This window comes from Monodelphis domestica, chromosome 4 (assembly GCF_027887165.1).
Source record: "Monodelphis domestica isolate mMonDom1 chromosome 4, mMonDom1.pri, whole genome shotgun sequence".
NCBI lineage: Eukaryota > Metazoa > Chordata > Mammalia > Didelphimorphia > Didelphidae > Monodelphis > Monodelphis domestica.
The window spans coordinates 3,936,633-3,963,455 of NC_077230.1; the positions used below are offsets into that span (position 1 = coordinate 3,936,633).

Here is a 26,823-nt window from a genome sequence, read left to right on the forward strand (position 1 = left end):
ACTGGGGAAGTTCAATTTATTCTGGTGAAATTATTTCTCCTAAAAAAAACCACCAACTGTCAAAAGCATTTTAAAAGTATCTCCTCTTCTGCACTTAGCTTATTTCTATCTTCTGTGATGATATGAGAATTCTAAAGAAGTGGATCTATTTCTCAAGGGGCCAATCCCGTGGATAGATGTCAGTTTCTCTAAGGGCCAAACTCTTAACAATAAGTTTTGTTTCTTTACATTTTTTGCCAGCTGTAATTTTTATGTATTTTTTGCTCTCTACCACTTACTAGCTATGTAACAACTGTACGTAATCATTTCCATGAATTTCAATTTCTCATCTCTAAAATGAGAATAACAATATTTTGACATTATAAAATATCACACAAATGGTAGTTGGGATTATGAACTTGTTTCAACTTTTGTGTTTCATTGATTTACTCAATCCTACCCTTCTTAAAATGAATAATAAAGGGGGCAGCTGGGTAGCTCAGTGGATTGAGAGTCAGGCTTAGAGACAGGAGGTCCTAGGTTCAAATCTGGCCTCAGTCACTTCCTAGCTGTGTGACCCTGGGCAAGTCACTTGACCCCCATTGCCTAATCCTTACCCCTCTTGTGCCTTGGAGCCAATACACAGTATTGATTCCACTATGGAAGGTGAAGGTTTAAAAAAAAATGAGTAATAAGATGCCCATTCCACAATATAGTCATCAGCCTTAGGCTAAGTACAACCTTTGAACTGGATTTACTTCACAGAAGACTCCTGATAGGTTGAGGAAATTTGGCTCTAAACAACGGATTCTGTATCATTTATCTAGCAACATGAGATAAGATTCATTCCAGAAAGTGGAGCAAGCATGGAATTTCGACAGTTACTTAAGAAGCCAATGTAACCTTTCACAGGAGTCAGCAAACCTAATTAGCATTTTCATAGAACATAGAATTTTAAAACTGGAAAGATCTTTAGGAGCTAATCCAACCAAAGCTTTGATTCTGAGTTCGAATTCGATGAAATGCCTCCTTGTGTTCGTATCATGTGTAAGTGTCACGTGCATTTCACAATAATGAATAATCAGCATGTATTTATGACGTAATTATATGCAGAGGGAGGACTTAAGAGGGATTGGAGAATTTGTGGAGGACTTGTTTCAAGTAAGGACTGAACCACACTTCCCGACATGGGAACGATTTTATGATTCTGCTATCAACATTCATTGCACTGTAACAAAGGATTCAATCTCTCGCTTCCAAAGATAGCCACAATTCCATAATTTGGAAAAGGTGTGAGAATAGCTGGGGGGATGGAAAGGGCAGAACGATTAGTGAATTGAACCTCCAGAACAAAAAGGCAGAATGGCGAAAAGCTTTCCTTGTTAGAGCCTGTCTTTGAGTATCCTTCTTTGTTCCACAAGAGATGAGCTATAGGCACTGCAAGCAAGAAAACAGATAGGAATTGCTTGAGGAGAACTATGGGTAAAATAGTTAACACTTCTGATTTAATATATAGGGTGGATCTAGTAAGTTTAATGCAAAAGGATAATAGCAATATTATATATTTGTTGTATAAGTGGGTAATAGAAATGAGGGTAAGGGTAGGGAAATTATAACTAATTTTAATGATAAATTTATTTTTTATTTTTAAAAACCCTTACCTTCTGTTTTAGAATCAATACTGAGTATTATTAGTTCCAAGGCAGAAGGGCTAGGCAATGGGGGTTAAGTGACATGCCCAGGGTCACGCAGCCTGGAAGTGTCAAAGGCCAGACTTGAACCCAGGACCTCCTATCTATAGGCCTGACTCTCAATCCACTGAGCCACCCAACTGCCTCCAATGATAAATTTTTTATTGAAAAAAGAGCAATGAACTTGGAATCAGGGAATTTAGCTTTGCAAATCTTAAAACTATATGTAAATTTTTCTATTATTTGTATCTATAATTATTAATATTAAATTAAGAAAATTAATATCTTTAATTTAGGATAGGATAGGTCTATCATCCCTTTTTTCATAAAAGAGTAGGCTTAGTTTTTAATGAATTATTTTGTAGTCATTCTTTCCTAGAAATTTCTCTTTTAAATTGCATCTGACCATTCAGATAGTTTGCCTTCTATGCAATAATTCTTATTAGGGAAGAGAACCTTCATCATTGTTATGATAGTAAGAAACAAACAACTCAATTCTGTAAAACTTGCACAAAAAGTAAAGCAACAGGTCTCACCTAGAGGTGAGAAATTCTCCCTGAATTTCAATGAGATAACAAACATTTTAGGGCAATACGGCCAAAAGAAAAATGAAAGACTAAGAAATCATATGACGTCATGACTGATTAAATTGAAAACATTTGTTTCCCCTCAGCTACATGCTCTACATGATCACCAGGGCTTTAACACAAGGGCCGGCATTGAATGTGACATCACCATAATCACAGATGACGTCCTGGGTCAGTTTCATACCTGTGTTATCTTCATACACCACGGTCACTGTTTTCCAGTTATAATAGAGTATCAAGTCCAAAACTGCCCTACTGAAGGCTGCATAATCCGGATAGAGGTTGATGTAAAACATGTCGCTCTTATCCATGGTGGGATGTTTCCAGTGAGTCTGGATGTGAGGAACTTCAAGGGCATTGCAGATAGACTGTACAGCACTGACTGAAGAAATATGGGATGGGCCAAATAGTGCAGCCACCCCAAGGGCAAGCTGGTCACATGCTGAGGGAGAAAGCAGAAAAGAAATAAAGGGAAAGATGGAAAGGGGGAAAGGAGGGAACAGAAAAGGAAGGAGAAAGCAAGAAAATGGTGGACTTTTTTTCTTTTAAATTTCCTTAAGCATTTAACCTCTTCGAATTTTTTCCCCCACCATGATCTAGGAGAATGAAGTATGGCTTACCTACTTTATCATGGGGAATACTAGAGAATTTTTAAAAGAATAACAAAGTGCATAATTATTATGAAATCAGAGGATTTCAAATAAATATTAACTGACATACTAATTTCATTAACTTTAAGATGGAAATCTCCTATTTAGTGTGCTGATGTCATCCTAACAAGCCATTTGTCAAATAGATGTTGTATCAATTGGTTCTTGTTATATGGTGGAAGAATAATGAAGATGTTCATTTAAATATATCATATGAAAGAAATCTCCCAATAAGGTAGCAAACTATTCCACACCTGCAAAAAAGAGTTAGTATTGGTTGATTTTGAGCTAGAAAACATAAAGCATTTGTAAAAGGCCTGAAGTCTTTTGCAAGAATTACTAACCAAGAAAAATTAATATATTTTATAAATTCTAAAATTTGTAACTATGAAATTAAATTCAATTTAATGAAATTTAAAAACAGGAAGTACTCAGAACCACTTTTAAGGTCATAATTTAAAATAAAAATCAAATAACAAATTAATTAAAAAAAAATTTTAGACCCTTCCCTTCCGTCTTGGAGTCAATACTGTGTATTGGTTCCAAGGCAGAAGAGTGGTAAGGGCTAGGCAATGGGGGTCAAGTGACTTGCCCAGGGTCACCCAGCTGGGAAGTGTCTGAGGCCAGATTTGAACCTAGGACCTCCTGTCTCTAGGCCTGGCTCTCAATCCACTGAGCTACCCAGCTGCCCCCTAATTTAAAATTTTTATCAGAATTCCAGGAGTAAAATTCTTCCTGTTGTTTATCAGTCATTTCAGTACTATACTCTATGAAATTTGAGATTTAATTAGCAAATACTGGAGTGGTTTGCTATTTCCTCCCCTGAATAAAACTAGGTGACTTAAGTGAACTTGAAGGGTGATTTGGAAAAGAAAATGACTATGAAAAAAATTCTTTCCTCCTCACTTTTAAATATCCATTATTACGAAATCTGTTGGTATGATCCTATTAAGTAGGAAAGGGCTTTTTGCTGATTTCTCTCATATCAAATAATATATCAGAGACAGAGCAACTTATAATTCTCTGTATTACAATTTAACCATATAATCAAATATTTATCAGGCTGTAGTGAAATTATTTTTAGCGTTCTCATGAGCTCAATATTTGAATGCATTCTCGTTAGTCATTCAGAAGGATCCATTGCTACTTGAAATGTTTGCTATGGAGTGAATTTTGTTCTAATATCTAGTTCTGAGATCCTAAAATTATTGGACGGAAGAGAGATCATTTTGAATTTTCTTTTGCCCCTGAATTACAGTTATGAAATTTTGTTCCTTATTTAAATGGGATATATATATATATATATGTTTATAATTATATATCTATGTGCTTACATATATATCTCATTGAAAAAAAGAAACAAAATTTATAACATATATTACCCCTAATTACATCTTGGGTAAAAAAAGATCTTATTCCAAAGTATCGTGACAGAGATTTTAAAAAACACACAAAACCCCCACCTCAAACATATTCTTGATATCACAACCAGGTTTCTTTTAAATGGTGAATGGTGTATTTTGTCTGAAGTGATCCCTAGAATTTGAGCAGCTGAGTACGATATGCTACTGCATTTTACATTTAGATAAATAGAGTCAGTATCAGGGTATCTGAAAATCAAAATCAAGTCAGCATGAGGGGCAGAAATGTTCAGTGGAGAGAGCTCTGACTTTTGAAGTGAAAAACTTGAATTCTTCTGAACCTACTTGTGTTATGCAGATTAAGTAATTTAATTTCTAGAAAACACTGACTCATCTGAAAATCCAGATCAATAGCATTTCGATTACCTGCCTCAGTGTCGGAGGATCATACAATTAGAGAAAGAAGGCAGCTTTAGAGACCTTCAATCTCACCTTCCCTCATTTTGTGACCGAATCTCTGGCTCAGAGAGATGAAATGATTTACTAATGGTCACAAAGCTAGTAAGGATTTGAAACAATATTCACACTGAAGTATTCCTGGTTACAAATGCAGCACTGTAGAAGTGCTAAATAAACCCTAAAATGCCAAGCTAAAGTTCAAAGCAAGCATAACTTTCTTGTTCTGATTTTATTCATGTGTTTTTTAAAAACTATAAAGCTTCTTTTTGGTAGGGAAAGTGCTTCCTTAAGTCTTAAAAGGACAAACTGGAGAGGGTTCCTCCTACCTGCTCTACGAGACAGCAAATTGTGAAATTTTCAGAGTGAGCATTATGGAAATGGGCAAACAGAACAGGGCTTGGTTGACTCTTTTAATGACTCTCTAGACTTAACAAAGTGATGGAAAGAAAAGATTAACTTGAAGGGACAGAGTCAAGATGGTGGAATAAAGGCAGGGACTCCTGGGCTTTCCTAAATTCTTTTCTAAAAAACTTTAAAATAACACCTCAAAAGGATTTCTGGAATGGAAGAACCAACAAAAGCATGGAGTGAAACAATTTTTCAGTGTGAGAAAACTTAGAGATCAATAGAAAGATCTGCAGCATGGGGTGAAAAATGGAACACAGTCCAGTACATGCTGGGCCCCACCCAGCAAGCCAGGAGTAAGTCTTGAGGATGACTGAATTGGCAGGGGAGATCTCAGATGGAAAGAGGTCAGACAATTGACTAGAAGGAAATTACAGGCACTGAGTTCAGGGTTCTATTGCATGGCCCATACATGATTCCAGTACCAGAGTAAGAAGGAGGACTAGCTCACTAAAGCATGGGGCTAAAGGGAACCTCCTGGAATTATCAAAATTCCAGACAAAAAAATACTATTGATTGCTCACAAACCAGAGCATAGGCCATGCAATTACAGACCACACCTCTCTGAAAATAGCAAGAAAAAATCTCAAATCTTAGGATATTGCACCCTTCCCCTATAGAGCAGAGCCCAATTTTAATATAAAGTTAAAAGTCAAGAAATAGGTTGGGAAAATGAGCAAACCACAAAAAGGAACCTGGCCATAGAAAGTTGTTATGGTGATAGGGAAGATCAAAACACAAACTTACAAAAAAAGAACAAAGTCAAAACAGCTTTAAAAAAGCCAAAATCCTCAAAGGAAAATGTGAATTAGTCTCTGGCCCAAAAAAAGAATTCCTATAAGAGTTCATCAAATAAAAGAGATGGAGGAAAACCTGGAAAAGTAAATGAGAATGATACAGAAAAATGAGGGGGAAAGAGTCAACAGTTTGGTAAAGGAGGCACAAAAAAATACTAAAGAAAATAACTTTTTAAAAAGAATTGACCAAATAGTTAAAAACAGGCACAAAAATCCATTAAAGTGAGAAACATCTTAAAAAGCAGAATTGGCTAATTGGGAAATATGCATAAAAATTCACTGAAGAAAAGAACTTCTTAAGAGGAAGAATTGGTCAAATGGAAAAGGAGATTCCAAACCTCATGGAAGAAAATAATTCTTTAAAAATTATAATTGACAAATGGAAACTAAGAACTCAGTGAGATATTAAGAAACAAAAAAAATCAAAAGAATAGATGAAAATGTGAAAAATATCATTGGAAAATCAATTGACATGAAAAATAGTTATAGGAGAGAGAATTTAAAAATTACTGGACTACCTAAAATCAATGATAAAAATAAAAAAAGTTTGGACATTATCTTTCAAGAAATTATGAAGGAGGGGACAATGGGGTAGTTCAGTAGATTGAGAGCCAGGCACAGAGAAAGGAGATCCTAGGTTCAAATCTGGCCTCAGACACTTCTTAGTTGTGTGATCCTGGGCAAGTCACTTAACCCTGATTGCCTAGCCCTTACCACTTTTCTGCCTTGGAAGCAATACATAGTACATAGTATTGCTTCCAAGGCAGAAAATAAGGTTTTTTTAAAAAAAAATAAATTATGAAGGAAAACTTCCCTGATGACCTAGAACTGGAAGGTAAACTAGAAATGAAAAGAATCCACTAATTGCCAACTGAAAGAGATCTCAAAATGAAAACTCCCAAAATATTATAGTTAACTTCCAGAACCCCCAAGTCAAAGGAAGAATATTTCAAGCACCCAGAAAGAACCATCATCAAGATGAAACAGGATTTAGTAGCTCTTAAATTAAAAGACTGAAGGATTAGACAGCAAAGGAACTAGGATTACAACTAAGAATGAGCACAACTGAGTAAAATCCTCCAAGGGGAAGTGAATATTTAATGAAATAGAATTTGGAACAATGCCCAAATGGGCTTTTAGCGCCCAAGGGCGCTAAAAGACTGTCTGCCCTTTGATCCAACCATACCACTGCTGGGTTTGTACCCTAAAGAGATAATAAGGAAAAAAAAAACATGTACAAGAATATTCATAGCTGTGCTCTTTGTGATGCCAAAAAATTGGAAAATGAGGGGATGCCCTTCCATTGGGGAATGGCTGAACACATTGCGGTATATGTTGGTGATGGAATACTACTGTGCTCAGAGGAATAATGAACTGGAGGGACTCCATATGAACTGGAACGACCTCCAGGAATTGATGCAGAGTGAGAGGAGCAGAACCAGGAGAACATTGTACACAGAGACTGATACACTGTGGTACAATCGAATGTATTGGACTTCTCTACTAGCAGCAATGTAATGATCCGGAACAATTCTGAGGGACTTATGAGAAAAAAAAAACACTATCCACATTCAGGGGAAGAACTTTGGGAATAGAAACACAGAAGAAAAACAACTGCTTGATCATATCGGTCGATGGGGATGTGGTTGGGGATGTAGGGGGTGGGTAGAGGGGAGGGAAAGAACATGAATCTTGTAACCATAGAAAAATATTCTAAATTAATTAATTAAATAAAAAATGTCAAAAGTAGAAAAAAAAGAGAGAGAAATAGAGGGCCTTCAAGCATCTCTCATGAAAAGACCAGAGCTAAATAGAAAATCTGTTTTTCAAGTACAAGACTCAAGAGAAGCATAAAAAGTAAACAGGAAAGAGAAACCATGAGCGATTAAATAAAGTGAAACTATTTACATTCCTACATGAGATGACTCCCAAGATCTTTATTATTATTAGAGAGTTAGAAGAAATATGCATATAGAGAGAGTATGGATGTGAGTAGACTATGATGGAATGATAGTTAAAAAATAAAATTACAAGGTGAGAAAGAGGAATACATTGGGAGAAAGAGAAAGGAAGTGCTACAGTGGGATAAATTATCTCACCTAAAAGAGGCAAAAAGAACTTTTACAGTGGTAGGGAAGATGAAGGGCTTGGCAGACAACACTTGAACTTTACTCTCATTGGAATTGGCTCAGAGAGGAAATAACATGCCCTCACTTGGGTATAGAAATTTATCTTATCCTACAGGCAAATAAGAGAGGAAGGGAATGAGAGAATGAGAATAGGCAGGATTGGGGGGATGGGTATGATCAGAAGCAAACTCTTTTGAAGAACAACAGGGTGAGAGATAAAGTAATAAATGGGGAAATAGGGTGGGGAAGAATGCAAAGTAATAATTGTGGAAATTTTTATAGTAAAGTTCTCTGATAAAGACCTCAGTTTTCAAATATATAGAGAATAGAGTCAAATACATATAAATACAAATCCTTTCCCAACTGATAAATGAACAAAGAATATGAACAGCAGTTTTCAGATGAGTAAATCAAAGTATCTATAGTCATATAAAAATGCTTTAAATCACTATTGAATAAAGAAATGCAAATTAAACCAATTCTGAGATGTCATCTCATACTTATCAGGATGGCTATAATATCAGAAAAGGAAAATGACATGTTGGAGGGGATATGGGAAAATTGGGGCTTTAAAACACTGTTGGTAGAGTTGTGAACTGATCCAACCATTTGGGAGAGCAGTTGGAATTATGCCCAAAGATATAAAACTCTGCAAATTCTTTGACAGCAGTACAACTACCAAGTCTATATCCCAAAGAGACTTTTTTAATAGGAAAAGGACTTCACATATTTATTATCAATCTTTTTGAGGTAGTAAAGAATTGAAAACTGAGGGATGTCCATCACTTGAGGAATGGCTGAGCAAGTTGTTGTATTTGATTGTAATAGAATATTATTGTAGTATACAAAATGATGAGCAGGATGATTTCAGAAAAATCTAGAAAAGACTTCTATAAACTGATAGCAGATGAAGTGAGCAGAACCGTTGTATAATGATCAGCTGTGATCAACTTAGCTATTATCAGCAACATAATGTCCCCAGACATTTCTGAGGGATTTAGGATGAAAAATGCCAGAAAAAAGGAGAACCTCCAGAGAAAAGAACTGCTGGAGTATAAATGCAAAGTAAAATATGCTTTAAAATAATTTTAAAACCTTTCTCTATTTTTTTGGCTTTTATGTCTATTGTCTTTCATAATATAACTAATATGGAAATATGTTTTGCATGACTTCATATCTATAGCCTATATTGAATTGTTTGCCTTTTCAGTGAGAGGGAAGGGAAGGGTGAGAAGGAGAGAACCTGAAACTCAAAATGTAAAAAACAAACAAATAAAAGTTCAATATTATTTTTCCATGTTATTAGAAAAACATTTGAAATTTAAAATGATGGAGAAAATGTTAAGGATGAAAATTAAATGTAATAGTGCATATGTTTATATATGTAATATTTGCTCATTTTAAAGTGCAAATGCTCACTCTGAAAATTCATAATTGGCTAGCTCTTATTTAAAACTGGGATGACTCCTCTTCAGTGAAGGTCTGTCCTTTTAAGGCTTGAGGAATCACTTTCCCAATTAAAAGAAGGCTTTATAGGTTTTACTCTCTCTCTCTCTCTCTCTCTCTCTCTCTCTCTCTCTCTCTCTCTCTCTCTCTCTCTCTCTCACACACACACACACACACACACACAGAATAGGGCTCCCATATTTTGCTGATTTAATATCCTCTGATTCACTTATTCATGGTTTACCATGGTAAAAAATGGAAAAAAAAATTGGAAAATTCTAGAAAATACAAAAATTAACAGTTCATAAGATTCAAATCATCTACCTAGCAAATACATGCTGTTACATGTTAGTCTGTCAGTTAGTAGATTTTCTGGGGTTCTTTCAGTATACCATCATATCATCTGCAAAGAGTGATAGCTTGGTCTCCTCATTGCCTACTTTAATCCCTTTAACTTCTTTTTCTTCTCTAATTGCTATAGCTAGCATTTATAATACAATATTAAATAATAGAGGTGATAATGGGCATCCTTGCTTCACTCCTGATCTTATTGGGAAGGCTTCTAGTTTATCCCCATTGCAGATGATACTTGCTGATAGTTGTAAATAGATAGTGTTTATTATTCATAGGAAAGGCCCTTCTATTCCTATGCTTTCTTGTGTTTTCAATAGGAATGAGTGTTATATTTTGTCAAAGGCTATTTCTGCATCTATTGAGATAATCATCTGATTTCTGTTGTTTTTATTATTGACATGGTCAATTATATGGATGTTTTCCCTAATATTAAAACATCCTTGCATTCCTTGTATAAATTGTACCTGATCATAGTGAATTACCCTCATGATCACTTGCTGGAGTCTTTTTACTAGTATTCTATTTAAGATTTTTGCATCTATATTCATTAAGGAGAATGGTTGTAGTTTTTTTCTCTGTTTTTGACCTGCCCAGCTTTGGCATCTGTACCATATTTGTGTCATAAAAGGAATTTGGTAAAACTCCTTCTTTGATTATTTTGTCAAATAGTTTGTATAATATTGGGATTAGTTGTTCTTTAAATGCTTGATAGAATTCACTTGTGAATCCATCTGACCCTGGAGATTTTTTCTTAGGGAGTTCCTTGATGGATTATTTAATTTCTTTTTTCTAAGATGGGATTGTTTAAGTATTAAATTTCCTCTTTTGTTAATCTAGGCAATTTATATTTTTGTAGATATTCACCCATTTCACCTAGATTGTCATATTTATTGCCATATAACTGGGTAAAATAGTTATTAATTGTATTATAATTTCCTCTTCATTAGGTGTAAGACTGCCCTTTTCATATTTGATTTTCTTCTTTTTTTAAATTAGATTAATCAGTAATATATCTATTTTATTTGTTTTTTCAAAGTACCAACTCATAGTCTTATTGATTAGTTCAATAGTTCTTTTACTTTCAATTTTATTAATTTCTCCTTTGATTTTTAGGATTTTCAATCTAGTTTTTATCTGGAGACTTTTAATTTGTTCTCTTTCTAGTTTTTTAAGTTGCATGCCCAATTCATTGACCTCTTCCCTCTCTGATTTGTTGATATATGCACTCAGGAATATAAATTTTCCCCTGAATACTGTTCTGGCTGCATCCGTAGATTTTTATAAATTGTTTCCTCATTGTCATTCTCTTCAATTAAATCAGTAATTGTTTCTTTGATTTTTTTCTTTGACCCACCAGTATTGAAGAATTAGATTATTTAGTTTCTAATTAATTTTAAATCTGCCTTTCCACAATCCCTTATTGATTATGATTTTTATTGCATTATGGTCTGAAAATTTTACATTTATTTCTGCATTCCTATATTTGTTTGCAATGTTTTTATGCCCTAGTACATGGTAAATTTTTGTATATGTGTCACATGTTGCTAAAAAGAAGGTATATTCTTTTTTATCCCTATTTATTTTTCTCCAGATACCTATTAGCTCTAAATTTTCTAACATTTCATTCACTTCCCTTACTTCTTTCTTATTTATTTTTTGTTTGATTTATCTAGTTCTGATAGAGGAAGGTTAAGGTCCCCCAACAGTATGGTTTTACTGTCTATTTCCTCCTTAAGCTCCTTTAGTTTTTACTTTAGAAATCAGAACACTGTACCATTTGTTGCATATATGTTGAGTATTGATATTTCTTCATTATGTATACTACCTTTCATCAAGATGTAATTACCTTGGATAAAGATGCTAAATGAACATCCTAGTGCAAACATCAACAACATGGAAAGGTTCTCATCAAGGACACATGTAATACCCAGTGGAATTGCACATCGGCTACGGGAAGGGTTGGGGGAGGGAAGGAAAGGAAAAAATATGACTCTTGTAACCAAGGAATAATGTTATAAATAGACTAAAATAAATGAATAAACAAAAATGAAAAATGAAAAAATATGTAATTACCTTCCTTAGCTCTTTTAATAAGATCTATTTTTGCTTTAGTTTTGTCCAAGATAATAATTGCTACCTCTGCCTTCTTTGTCTTAGTTGCAGTCCAGTAAATTCTACTCTACCCTCTTACCTTTACTCTGCATATATCTACCTGCCTCAAATGTGTTTCTTGTAGACAAGCTATGGTAGGATTTTGGTCTTTAATCCATTCTGTTATCTGCTTCCTTTTCATTAGTGAGTTCATCCCATTCACATTCATAGTTATGATTACTCTCTGTGTATTCCCCTTCTTTTTTTACTTCATCCTTTGATTCTGCCTTTTCTCTTATCCCTCTTACCCTCCCCTTCAACTTTTTGCTTAGTATCCCCCCCTTTCCCCTTCCTTAATGTTACTCCCCTTCCCCCCTAATTTATTCCCATATTACTATAGTGCCTTTTAAATGACTCCCAATCTCTCCCTCCCTTGTGTTCCACCCCTCCCCACTAGACCATTTATTACCCTTCTACTTCTCTATAGGGCACGATACAATTCTCTGCCTCAATGAATCTGATTGTTCTTCCCCTCTGAGTCAATTTCAACGTGCATAAGATTTAAGTATTACCTGTATCAAACCTCTTTCACCCTTACATTGTAGTGGTCTTCTCCATTCCTGCCCCCCATGCTCTTCTTTATGAAATATAAATTTACCCCATTTTATCTCTTTTCCCATTTCTCTTAGTATTGTCCTTTTTTTACCCATAGTTTTAAAAAATATTTTTGATGTATCATCCTATACAGTTTGTCACTGTTCCCTTTAAGTATACTTCTAGCTACCCTTATGATAACAATTTTTAAGAGTTACCAATATCACCTTTTCTTATAGGAATACAAATAATTTGAACTTATTGGGTCCCTTAAAAAAGTTTTTCCCCCTTTCTTAATTACCTTTTGGTGATTCTCTTGAGTTCTGTGTTTGGACATCACATATCCTGTTTAAGTTGGGTCTTCTTTTTAAAAATGCTTGGAAATCTTCTATTTATTTTAACTGACCATACTTTCCGCAGCAAGAATATAATTAATTTTGCTAGGTAGTTGATTCTTGGTTGTAGACTCAGTTCCCTTGCTTTCTAGAATATCATATTCCATGCTTTCTGGTCCTTCAGTGTGGCCTAACTGTGGCTCCATTTTATTTGAATAGTTTCTTTTTATCAGCTTGTAGTATCTTTTTTTTTTTTTTTGGTCTAGTAATTTTTGAACTTGGCTATACCATCCCTGGGTGCCATCAACTAGGAATTTAATACAGGAGGTGATCTGTGGATTCTTTCAATTTCCACTTTACCCTCTTGTTCAAGAATGTCAGGGAAGTTTTCTTGGATAATTTCCTATGGAATGATGTCCAGGTCTTTTCTTTTAGCATGATTTTCTAGTAGTTCAATAATTCTTAAACAATCTCTTCTGGATCTATTTCCAGGTCCATTGTTTTCTGTTGTTTTTTTTTTATCAATGAGGCATTTCATGTTTTTCTCAATTTTTTCATTCTTTTGATTTTATTTTATAGTCTCTTGCTGCCTTGTGAAGTTATTTGCTTCTAGTTCTTGGATTCTAATTTTTAAAGACTGAATTTCATCCCTGGCTTTTTGGTCATACTTTTCCTGTTGGTCTGTTTTTCTTTGTATGTCATCTTTCACTCTTTGCCTCATTTTCAAGCTGGTCAATTCTGGCTTTTAAAGAACATTTTTCTTGTTTTAGTTCATGTGCCTCTGTTTCCAGATGACCTATTTTGCTTTTTAAGTTTTTTTTCCCAATTGTCTTCAGCCTCTCTTATTTGGTTTTTTTAATTGGGTTTTGAGTTCTTCCAAAGCCTGTGTCCAATTCACTGGAGCGCCTACACTTTTGCTTGGTGTTCCTTTGTCATCCTCTGTTCAATTTATTCTTAGTTCATTACCTGGATAGAAGCTGTCACTTGTAATTTCTTTTTCTGTTGTTTACTCATATTTTTTCCTTCTCCTCTCCCCACCCCCATCATTAACTATAATCTTACTCCTCTGTGTATTTGCTGGATCTGTAGGTTTAGGCTATTCTATCCTGAGGGGGTTTCTTCTCTGCTCTGCTGATTAGCTAGATTAGGCTGATAGAATATTAATGAGCCCTGTGACCAAATCTTCCCCAGCTTTCAGCAGAAGCTGAAGGTGAAAGTGAAGGTGTAGAGGCTGAAGTTAGTTACCCTTGTCCTCCTCTCTACTACTTTCTGCTAGCTGCCACCCTGCCAGCTCCCTGGTCAGAACCATGAGCTCCCTGTGTTGGTAACAAGGTACTCTGTCGTGGTTGCAGCCTTCGCCCTGGGATCCCAGTTAGCCAGATTTTTACTGCAGTAGGTAGGGGAGGGGAGAGGTTGAGGTTCCTTGTCCTTTGAAGGGTTAAGCTATGCTGAGCTGATCTGCAGAGCTAGATGTGCCCTGAGTACAAAACCTCCAGAAGCAGAGGCCCAAGATGGAACAGTGGTGGCTAAAGGCTGAGACCAAGCTGCCTTCCTCTCTGCCCCTCTCCTTTATCTGCCTCCCTGCCTGCTGTGTTCAGATCCCTGAGCCTCATGTAGGTGTGGTAGCAAGGCACTCTGTCCAGGCTGGAGCCCTCACCCTAAGATTCCAGCAACCCCTGGAGTCTCAGAACAGTAGGTGGGGGAGGGGTCTTTGGATCTTCCTTCTTTCTTTTCCTTAAACCCTAGAATTCAGCCTTCTCTGCATACCTTTTAAATTGAATCAAGAAGGAGGGTCCCCAGGCTCTGTCCTATTGTTGGATTTGGTTTTATATTCCCCTCAAAGCACTTTGTCTTTGATTGGTGTGGAAGGATTTTCACAGAGGACCAGACTTTTGCTGCTTCTAAGTGGCCATCTTGACTTTGCTTCCCTCACTCTCTTTTTCAAAGTCATAAAAGTCCAGTGGCAAGACAAAAGTCAGGATAACTGTTGATGGTCCAAGATGCAGTGGATGACTTTGGCATCTTTGATGTCTGACCATGTTTTAAATGACCAATAGAACCTACTTTGGCTTGCATTCATGGCTTTTGGAGCAAAATTGTTCTCTTCTACCTATTTCACTGGAGTAAATTCTCTTAACTCACCAACATGTGTGTGGTCCATTGGGTTTCCTCTAACTGGATTAGCTCATATGATGCAATGGTTTCACTGAGATGTGGTCACTGCATGCTATAGTTTCTTGGAGCCACTGGTGAGATTTGAGTTCCAGGTGAACACTAAAGGTGAATGAGCAGCCCTGAAATGAGGTTGGCAAGCCTTGATACCAGAGGTGCTAGTCTTCCTTGAATACCCATATACCCCAAGAGTTATATAATATCATGTCATATAATAATGTACAATGTACTTATTATTCATGTATTTAATGTTGGTAATTCTTTCTGTGTTTAACTTGTCAATTAAACTTTATTAAGCATGTTTATATATAAATACAAAGTACAAAGACATACACAAGAAAACCATGTTATAAATGGTAGGTATTCCTTTATATCCTCAGTTTCAGCCACCCATGGTAAGTCTCCCTCTACACACACACACACACACACACACACACACACACCTGTCTTAAAGCCTCTTCATATAGAATTTTCTCCCTATTGGTGGAAATGAAGGGCCTCCCCCCACACTAGGGCAGGGAGAAGTTGGTGAGAAGGGAAGAGCTCCAGTTTTCTTCTAGCCTTTGAGACCTTCCAATCCCTTTTGGCACTTCTGGCTTCCAGTTTTAGGAGGAAGGTGGAAGAGGTCATCCCCACTTTAGGTTGCTGAAAAAAAAGACTCTTGGAAGACTTGAGAAGATCAGGTAGTCTCTATCATGTCTATTCCCTCTCGCTACACTAAAGACTTCAAGGAATGTCCTCTTGGATGAGATCTCAGACATGCTCTCTTGGTTGAGCTGAGTTACTTCACTTCCAATGGGAGAACTCCTTCACTCTGTATTTCCTGGCAGAAGTTTAATATATTGTCTTCTGTGGACACTGTCTCTCATTTCTTTTTGTTATGATTTGGACAAAATAATTTCTTTGCTATTTGCTATGTGTGTTCATTGTGGTACCAGTATTTGAAAAAAAAAATAGTGAAGTCTTGTCTAGAGACCTTGAGTTCCTCCTTCCTCTCAAGGATGCTACAGGGATCAGAAGTTAGATTGAACCTGATCATGTGTCCTAGCCTAATAATATTTAAGGGAGCTGATAGATAAAATTCTAACACCTGCCCAAAGAGGCCTGGAGGAGACCCTGAAGTGATCAGAGGGCCCAACTTTTGGCCCCACCTTCCTACTTCCTTTCCTTGCAGAAATTAAAATCTCCCTTGCAGGAGGTTGGGGGAGAAGAGGCAAGAGATGTCTATTCTGTCTCCCTTCAAGTCCTTTAACCCTAACTCCATGCTAAGGGCAGGAAGAACAGACCTGGCCATTTATTGGTCCTCACTATACAAGTGGCAATTCTTATACTCATTGTATATGTTTATACATGTATGTCATATAGCATGTATACACATGTACACATTCACACGCACATATAACACACTGACCATATACTATTAAATATATATGTATTTGGAGAGCCTTATTAAGCATTTAGCAGCACATTGCTGAGTGAGACCATCTAATCTGTTGCCTTGTACTGTCGTAGTTTAGAAGACTGAGGTTATGTATATATACTCGTATTTTTAGGCTCACTTGACAATTCCAAATGGATTTTCTGATGAGAGATCTTAGACAGATTCAATAAATCAGACACATATGATCTGCCTAGGTGAGGAGAAAAGTGGCAGTGTTAGCTTTTTTTTAACATTAAATTCTAATATTTCTCTGGTATTTGAGAGAAAGAAGCAGCATCATTTGGCCTGATATTTTGCAGCTTCGAATATTTGCATCATATGAATTATATGTCAAAGAGATTTGAGCATAGAAGAAGAAGAATGACCTTTCTCAAAATTTTCTTTGATTGCACTACAGGATTTTATCTCTAGATTGTGTTTTCAGGAAGAAAATTCAACTCATTTGATATTTTCTATTTACAATTGAAGTAAATCAGAAATCAGTGGCAAGCAGAAATAGAAAGCATCAGTTAGGGCATTTATAAATTAATAAATTCACTCATGATATGAAAAGCTGAATTATCTTTCAAAATATTCATATGATACTAAACTTTAAAATAGAGAATATAACAAGGCGATAAGATACTAACTGAGGAATTTTAAAGCAAGAAAATATTTACCTCTTCTTGAGGCTTCAAAACTATCAAAAAGATTAATCCTCTGGATATCATAAGTTAATGTGTTATTAAGTATAAGTGTTCGGTTTCTGTTAATATTGGTTACTGCAAACTTGAATGCTAATTCTTCAACATTAACTGGTTCGTTTTCTGCAGTTTCAAAAATTCCTCCTGTAGAAGCAAAAGATAGAAGAAGCGTTATTCATTGTATTTTATTTGGTGGAAGATGCAGCACAGACATGAGAAAATGAAACTGAAAATCATGAATAGTTGACTCATTAAAGATAAGCACAGGATTAAAATTAAAGTTTTCATTTGAACTGGAAAGCAGAATTAACAGTCTATTTCTAAATGTATGTGCACCCCCTAGAAGTAGAAAGATGTAGTACTTCTTGACAATGGAAAATGTCATTTTATATATATATATGAAAAGTGGTTGTTGTAACTGGTCTGGGGAGTATATAGAGTTTACAACTATCTATAATAATTAGAGTTTTCCTGACTCTACGTATACTATCCCTCCTGTTTGCCCCTGAACTTATCTCTGTTTCTTAGCTCAGAGATTTCAATATGAAAATTATAAAGGCTCCACTTTATAAAGCAAAGTTCATCTCCATAAAAATCCATTTTAGTGCTTCATTGTGGTGTGAGATGTCTTGAATCTCAAAAATGATCAGAGAAGAGTGCGAGGTTATAGGTTCTGTTAAGATGGAAAGATTTCAAGTGTGTCCTAACACAAGCCTCACTAGATCTGGAGAGGCTGAGTACCAGTAGGTTGCTCATTAAGTGACAAATTCTTTAGCCACAGTAATCCACAGAACAAAGAAAAAGACAAAATAATTTCCAATCCTATTCAGCCTTTTCTTACTTCTGCAGTAGTAGTGGCAGAAAAAAAAAAGATTGGGTGAAGGGGTAGACTAGGAATTTAATAGTAATAAAAAAATTAAATGATAAATCAGAGCAAAAATGACCTCTTTCACTCCTTCTTCAACTCTCCTTCCCTGATGGAAAATAAAATAAAAACAAAACCATTATTACAAGTATGTATAGTCAAGTAAAAAAATTTCCCCACTGGTCACATGTATTTGTTTATTTAGCTATAGCAAAATTATACATACATGCATACATACATACATAGAAACAAATATGTCTACATATGTATAAGTACAGATTGAATCCTTCATCTCTTAAAAGGTAGGTAGCAGGTTTCACCATTAGTCCACTAGAATCATTTTGATCATTTTACTTGGCATAATCTCTAATTTTTTCAAAATTGTCTTTACCTTCTTTTTGTCATTGTCACATTTTTACTATATTCTGTTTACTATATTTTATTACTATATTATTTTTATTATATTATTATATTATATATTATATAATATATCATATTATATTATTACTATATACTGTTTAATATGTTTACTATATTCTGCATTCTTTCTAAAACCATCTTTTTCATCATTTTTTAGAGCACAGTAGTATTCCATCACATTTATCTCCAATAACTTGTTCAGCCATGCCCCGATTTACAAATCCCCATGCAGATTCCCATTCCCTCAAAAAGAGCTATAGCTATTTTTGTACAACTTCTCTTCGAGTTTTGTTTTAGGCTTTGTAATGGAATGACCATTAGTTAATTAAGAATTGATTAGGAAATTGGGTTAATTAGTAAAGTCTCTTATAAGAAAGTCTCCAGAGAGAGAGAGAGAGAGAGAGAGAGAGAGAGAGAGAGAGAGAGAGAGAGAGAATTTGAAGATTTCACCTTAAGAAACTAACTGGAATCTTCTTGACGTTCCTTAAGGAAATTCCCAGAGATGCTTTGCTGGGTATGTTGGAGGCTAACTGCCACTCTTGGGCTGTCCTCTCAAGAGTAGGGAGGTGAAGGCTTTCCTCGAAGTTTGAGGGAAATTTGAAGGCAGTTGGTTTGAAAAAACCCATCGGGTGAGCAGAGAAGTTGGAGAGAAGACTAATTGACAGAATAGGAAACTTCAGGTTGCTTTTCCCTGGTCTGACCAGTGGGGGAAGGAGAGAACAACATCTCAGTGTGACTGTAGTGAAGACTAACCTGTCAAGTAATTTGAGCTTGGAGGCTGGAGTGAAGAGATAGAAGCTGATTTAAATTGAAGGTAAATTGTAAGAATCCTTAAATTAGAGTAGATTATGTAGATAGAAAATTTCTAATTAGATAGAATAAGGAGGATTAGAGTAGGTCTGGGTTTCCAGACAGAAGCAACTTCTTGTAAAGTTTAAGTGGGGTCTAGGATTCATTAGAAGTTTTAATATAAGTATAAAATACTTTCGTTTTTCCCTTTTCTTTCTCTAAACCCTCAGAGTTACATATATATCCAGTCTCTAGTAGAATTTTCCAACTACCAAACTCAGTCAACTTTCAAACTGTCAACCAAAGAGATCATCTCCACCTAAGAGCTTGATCAATAACCACTACAACTAGTGGCAATTTACAATATTCCAAATCAATATCCAGGGTGAATAAAACCCCATAATTAATAGTTGAAACCCTTATTTAATCTACCTTCATTCTAATTCTTGTTCTCCTTTCCCTCCTATTTCCTTGTTGAGTGAAATGTATTACTGTACCCTTGTGTGTTTATGTGTGTGTGGTCTTTCCTCCTTTGACCAGTTCATATAAGACTGAAATCCAATTTAGTCCTACTCCATTTAATCCGCTTTTTTGTATAGATGTATACTTGCCGACCCTGATAATGTGAGATAATTTTTCCTAATCTCCCCTTACCTCTACCCTCTACCCAATGTATTTCTCTTCTCCTCTCTCTTCTGTACTCCAGCTATTATTGTTGCTGATCACAATGGAATTAGTCAGCATTCATATTGTTAATGAAAAAAGTGCTTGTGAATATCAGCAGTATTTAAAGTTCTTGAAGTCAGTTTTATAGTACACCGAGAACTTGGCAACTTATTCCCACCAAGAAAAAAATAAATGGGATGAAGCCATCCATATTACACACCTACTTTTAGTAAAGATATGGGCTTTTAGTGAGAAAAAGCAAATGTTAATACACTTAGCCAAGGAATCCTCTAATAAAGTTATTTTTTGAAATTTCAAAAAAAAAGAGGCCACATACATCAATGAATATGTCAGATTCAAGGAGAAACAGATCACAAAGGAGCACAGAAGTTGACCTGCAAAGTGCCAAACGAATACAAAGGTAAAAGAGACCAAACCAATCCTATGGAGATTGATGAGATTCTATGCAAAGAGCAGGAGGACTTGATCATGTGTGAGACTCAAGGTTGTGGCTGTTTAACATGTGCAGGACTTCCTTATACCACACGCTATATCAAGTATATAACACCGATTGTTCTGACTCCATTATCCCGGAAAATGAAGAAAAGGGTCAAACCAGGAAATGTTATTTCCCATTTGTTTCAAGATCTATTCTCTTTTTCTATTTTCTTTCATGATGTGGCAATTTACTGTAGTCCAGACTGCTAAAATGGGTTAGTGAGTGATTATCATTGCAGGCTTATGGGACATGGATAGCTACAAGAACCTGTTGTGATTTGTGAATTTTTGGTCCTTTTTCCTGGAATTTTTCACATTTTTGATATGCTATAGTTCACACAGAGGTTATTTTTTTATTTATTTGGATTCTTTGATATTTTTTATCATTCATTCATATGCTTTATGACTTGACCATGTATTCCTGTGTAATTCCTATGTGTATCCCTATATTCTCTGTGAAAAGAGAAGTTTTTGTTCTCTTTGTCTATTCTGAGTTTACACTATAAAAAGGGAATTGTTTATTCTCTTTGCCTAGTTGGAGTTAACACTTTGGTTAACAATAACTTAAGTACCCCTAATTTGTGCCTCACTAGATTGTGAAGACAGGATTAACTCTCCTTTGTCTGTCTACTTTTTGATTGAATCACTCAAGCTTGAACTAGGTGGAGGAACTTGCAAACCACTTAGAGAATTTACACCCCTAGAAATTTAATCAGTCAGGAAACTGTGAACCCTTTTGATAAGCATTCACACCTCCAGAAGGTGAGAAGTGTATCCCACAGACACTTCTCCCCCCCACCCCCCCTCCCCAGTCAGTGCTGGGCAATTTTGAAGCTGTGATTGGCCCTTGTGAAGAAGGGAGGAGACATGAAGGCACTATAAAAGGCCCTGAATTTCTGGGGCTGGGGAGGTCAGCTTCAAGAGAATTTAGGCTTTAAGAAGGAAGTCAGCTTCAAGAAGAAAGTTGGCTTAAGGAAGAAAGTCGGCCTCAGAAGTCACCTTCAGCTTGAGTCATTTTCTTGACCTGCCTCTTGGAGGGAAATTCAGTGAGTGGATAGCTGGCATTCTCCTCCTGTCTTCTGGAGAGAGTTTAATTCCAGTTGAAGGTCGACAAGTCCCAGCTTAGTTGAGCACCAGAGCAATATTTAGTTAGATAAGTTAATATCTTCACCACCCTTTTGTTTTTCTCTACTTTTACTCTTTCCACCTTTTTTGTAAACAAAAGCTAATAAAAGTAATTTCAACTTTAAGCAATAATACTTTGAATCACATATTTTAGTGAAACCCTTAATTTTAATCCTTACACCTCCTCAGGGGAGGAATGTGTTATCCTCCTTAGAGAGGAGGACTATATTATTGTTGTGGACTTTGATTTGAATTTGATCCTAATTTAGAACAAGAAACTGTCTTCCAGAATCCAGAAGGTGAACTTTTTGGAGACCACATGCTGCACCAAAAGATCTAGTGAACTTTGAGTTATGGTGGATTTGAACTATGGTTGAATGCATTTATTTTGAATGTATATTCTTATGCCAAAACGGGACTACTGTGAATCTTAAAAGTTCTCAGACTCTACTTCAGAAGATTTGATTAAGCTAGTCCTCATTTTTAACAATGGAGGTACTTGGTCAGGAATGTATTGAAAACTTTTAAAATTACTCCACCCTACTCAGACAGTGCCTTAGGGGAATATAAAGTTGTAAACTCCTGATTGAATAATGAAAAGTCCCCAACTCATACTTACAGTGAAGCCAAAACCTTAAGCTAGGTGGTCTATTTTTAGATCTAATACAAAAGGGTGCTAAGTACCTATAAAGGTTAAATTAGTCACTAAAAGGTCAAGCAACTTACAAAGGCAAGCTTAACAAAAGAGGTGTGAAGTTTTAATCTAACCAGAGAAGGTGAGAACAAAAGAAGATGAGAACTAAGAATGGGCAGTCCTGGGGAAAGGGGTCTACTGTGATTGGTAGATGTGGAAATTTAGGGGAGGTGACATAAGAGAAAATTTCTTTAAAAAGAGAATTCAATTTAGTTTGGAAGTTAGTTGGAGTTCAGGAGTTCAGTGGAGGACTGAAGCTTGTTTGAGATGATCTTGGGAGTGATAAAGACTGACTCGCTCTCCCTTAGGCTCAGGTCTAGGCCATTTGGTCTAGGCCCTTTCCTACTGCTTGGCTATTCTCTCTCTCTCTCTCTCTCTCTCTCTCCTTCCCTTAATTCCTTCATTTGTATTAATTAAAATCTCCATAAATCCCAGCTGACTTGGGTATTTTCATATTTGGGAATTTCCCATGGTGACCACTTAGTTTAGATTTTAAGTCAAAACACTAAAATTATCTTTACAGTTTGGTCAAAACCTTTACAGTTTGGCATTTACAGTTTTTAACATTCACTGTTTTGGCAACCACAGTTTCACGGTTACACTGCCCTAATTGGCTTTTTGTCAATTCACCTAACATTGGTTTTGTTCTTTTTCTCTTTTATTTCCATCTTATCTCCAAATTATTGTAATTTCCCTTTAGAAGCTGTAATATTGTATGTACCTCTAACTAAAGGTGATTATGTTTAAAATGATCCCTTTGGGAAGAATGATCTCCCAAAGGATCACATGTAGGGAATGTATAATTAGAAAATCTTGAACCCTTAGACTTCATCTCCCAGAATCCTTTTCCCTTCGTTCATGTAATGTCCTTGCATATTGTTGATGAGTTCTGTAACTCCACCTTTTTTCTCGCTTTTCCCATGACTGCAGTTGGGTTAACTCCCTCTTTGCTCTAGCTTTTTATTTTCTTTTACTTCAAGTTATTTTTTAATAAATCTTATTAAACATAATACTTGGAGTATTTGGATATTAAATTTTAATATTACACTTTCAAGAAGTCACCAGGAATGACAACAGTATATTAGACGAGGGAAGGGGAAAAGAGCCTATTATACTCATCTCGTTTTCCAGTCTCTTACTTCTACAAATTATCAATCATGCAAATCTGATCTGGTCATTCCCATATTCATAACATGCTCCCTTTTCAGAAATGTTGTGGAGGAAACCCTTGGTCAGGCATTAGAAGGTCTACATGGTCTCTGAGGTTCTGTTGTAGATGGTTAGAGTGTCTATTAATAAGGTGATGTATATCCCCATTTTGAGATTTCTAGTAAGAAAAAAAATGGATTACATTTTTCAATATACCTTTTGACATATGGAAATTTTTGGAAGAGATTTATGTAAGTTTTTTTACAGAATTAAAAATGCTAATAATTTTGTGAAAATCACACTGACACGAGAATTTTGATGCAAACTGTGAGATGTCAATAAAAAAGAGTGGTTTATTTAAATAGGGCAGAGAAGTGAGGAGGGTACTGAAAAGTCATTTATGCTTCTTGTAGGCTATGTGAAGTTTCAATTTATATGTCAAAGCAGGCTGGGATATATAAATGCACGTTTACTCTGATGAGTAGAGTTTTCAATAGGTAGCAGGCTCTTCTGTCAGTCATCCACCAACATAGTCTCTGGGAAACATCATCATCCTTTCTAATAATATTTTCACAAGTATTTTGCACTTAGCTCATGTTCATGTGTGATTCTTTAATTGGCCTGAGAAGCATTAAGTTTGAAAAATAATCTTGGCATGCTTGCGGGGATTACAGTTTAGATGTAACATATATTGCCATTTTATTTGCAAAAGGGACTAAAAAGGGAAAAACAGCACATTAAAAAACACAATCTTTCTCTATAATTATTTTATCTAATCTAATAAGTACATTTTAGTCCTATTATTCTCTAGTATTGCTTTAGAAATTAGCATTAAGATAAGTAAAAGATATTAAAGGTATAAAAGCAGAGTCAGTCAGCCAAATGTCATTTATTAAACACTTACTATGTGTCAGATGCTGTGCTAAGCATGGTGAATAAAGAGAAAATAAAAAATACTCCCCTCTCAAGTTAATAGTCTAATGGGGGAGATATGTAAAACAAACCAACAAACCGATAGAGTGTAACCTTAATGGGATGGCACTAGTAGCTGGAGCAGGGAATGAGGGGACTGGGAAAAAATGTAGCATGATCTAATTCTTAAAAGAAGCAAGGTATTTTGAGTTGAAGGTTAGGAGTTTGAGCATAGGGACAAAAAATCATTGCAAAGGCATGGCTACATGGAACTATAATGCCATATTTTGAAGAACAGGAAGAAGATCAGCATGTCTGGATTATAGGATACGTAGAGGAGAATAGAAAGCAAGAAGACTGGAAAGACCGGAAAATTCTAGGTTGTGATGAGTGTTAAATGCCAAACAAAATGGCAACTGAATAGAAAATGGATTGATTGAATTGAGGAGAGACTAGAAGTACCAATTACAAGAAGACAACAATCTAGGTGAGAATTATGAGGGGCTGATTTAGGGTGTCAGCTATATAAGTAGAAAGGAAGCAAGATATGAGTAAGATGTTAGAGAGAAAGGAATTATAAGATCTGACAACTGATTAGATATTTGGGGTAAGAAAGAGAGAGATTGCAACTGAGTTACTGAAGTTGTGAACCCAGGTTCCTGAAAGGGTGATAGTGTCCTCAACAATAATTGGGAAATTCAACAGAAGAAGGGAGTGTGCCCTACACCAAGATAAACTCAGAATGAGTGAATGATTTGAATATAAAGAAGGAAACTATAAGTAAATTAGGTGAACACAGAATAGTATATATGTCAGATCTTTGGGAAGGGACAGATTTTAAGACCAAGCAAGAGTTAGAAAAAAAATCACAAAATGTAAAACAAGTAATTTTGATTACATTAAATTAAAAAGGTTTTATACAAATAAAACCAATGCATCAAAATTAGAAGGGAAGCAACAAATTGGGGGGGGGGATCTTCATTAAAAAAAAAACCCTGACAAAGGTCTAATTACTCAAATTTATAAAGAGCTAAATCAATTGTACAAAAAATCAATCCATTCCCCAACTGATAAATGGGCAAGGGACATGAATAAGCAATTTTCAGATAAAGAAATCAAAACTATTAATAAGCACATGAAAAAGTGCTTCTAAATCTCTTATAATCAGAGAAATGCAAATCAAAACAACTCTGAGATATCACCTCACACCTAGCAGATTGGTTAACATGACAGCAAAGGAAAGTAATGAATGTTGGAGGGGATGTGGCAAAGTCGGACATTCATGCATTGCTGGTGGAGCTGTGAATGGATCCAACCATTCTGGAGGGCAATTTGGAACTATGCCCAAAGGGTGATAAAAGACTGTCTGCCCTTTGATCCAGCCATAGCACTGCTGGGTTTGTACCCCAAAGAGATAATAAGGAAAAAGACTTGTACAAGAATATTCATAGCTGCGCTCTTTGTGGTAGCAAAAAATTGGAAAATGAGGGGATGCCCTTCGATTGGGGAATGGCTGAACAAATTGTGGTATCTGTTGGTGATGGAAGACTATTGTGCTGAAAGGAATAATAAAGTGGAGGAATTCCATGGGGACTGGAATGACCTCCAGGAATTGATGCAGAGCGAAAGGAGCAGAACCAGGAGAACATTGTACACATAGACTGATACACTGTGGTACAATTGAATGTAATCGACTTCTCCATTAGTGGCAATGCAGTGATCGTGATCAACTAGGAGGGATCTATGAGAAAGAACACCATCCACATTCAGAGGACAAACTGTGGGTGCAGAAACACCAAAGAAAAACAACTGCTCAACTGCTTGATTACATGGGTTGAGGGGGATGTGGTTGGGGATGTAGAGTCTAAATGAACTTCCTAATGCAAACATCAATAACATGGAAATGGGTTCTGATCAAGGACACATGTAAAATCTAGTGGAATTGTGCATTGGCTATGGGAAGGGGGGGGGGAGGAGAAGGAGGGAAAGAATATTACTCTTGTAACCAAGGAATAATGTTCTAAATTGACTAATTAAAATTTTCAAAAAAAAAGAAAGAAAGAAAAAGAAGAAGGGAGCCTGTGTGTGTGTGTGTGTTCTGGTTTGGATATCGTTTAAGATCATCATACCTAGCATTTGTATAGCATTTGAAGGGTTATAATGATGATGGAGGTGAGCAGTGATAGAGAATGGGACTCAGTGCTTTGAGATCCTATGTTTTTACTAGTTAGCAAATATTGTAAATTAGAATGTAGAAAAGTATATACCCCCTGTGTTTTCCCTGTGCCTTCTTCCCAGATGATAAGAACTTGCCTAACTTTTCAGTCTATAAAGAATACCTGAGATATCTTAGTGGTTGACAGCTGATGTTAAGCAGGACACAGGAGGAAATATCATACATGTACATAGAGTGAGGATCTTGGCAATTAAGGAGAAATCCTTATAATTAGGGAAGTCCCCAAACCCTGAACTTGCCCCTTTTCTTTTTTGTTGCCCTGAAGTTCACCTTATGACTCTTAAAATATACCTCC

General features: G+C 35.8%; 1 protein-coding gene across 1 annotated transcript in view; it reads right to left on the reverse strand.

Annotated features, from left to right (window-relative positions):
• Nucleotides 1-26,823, reverse strand: part of GRIK1 (glutamate ionotropic receptor kainate type subunit 1) — a 115,603-nt gene that overhangs the window by 65,795 nt on the left and 22,985 nt on the right. Inside the window, exons 2-3 of the mRNA XM_007493093.3 lie at nucleotides 17,151-17,318; nucleotides 2,442-2,699 (exon numbers count right to left, since the gene is read on the reverse strand). Coding sequence (XP_007493155.2) covers nucleotides 2,442-2,699; nucleotides 17,151-17,318 — 426 coding nt within the window. The remainder of the gene's footprint in view (nucleotides 1-2,441; nucleotides 2,700-17,150; nucleotides 17,319-26,823) is intronic.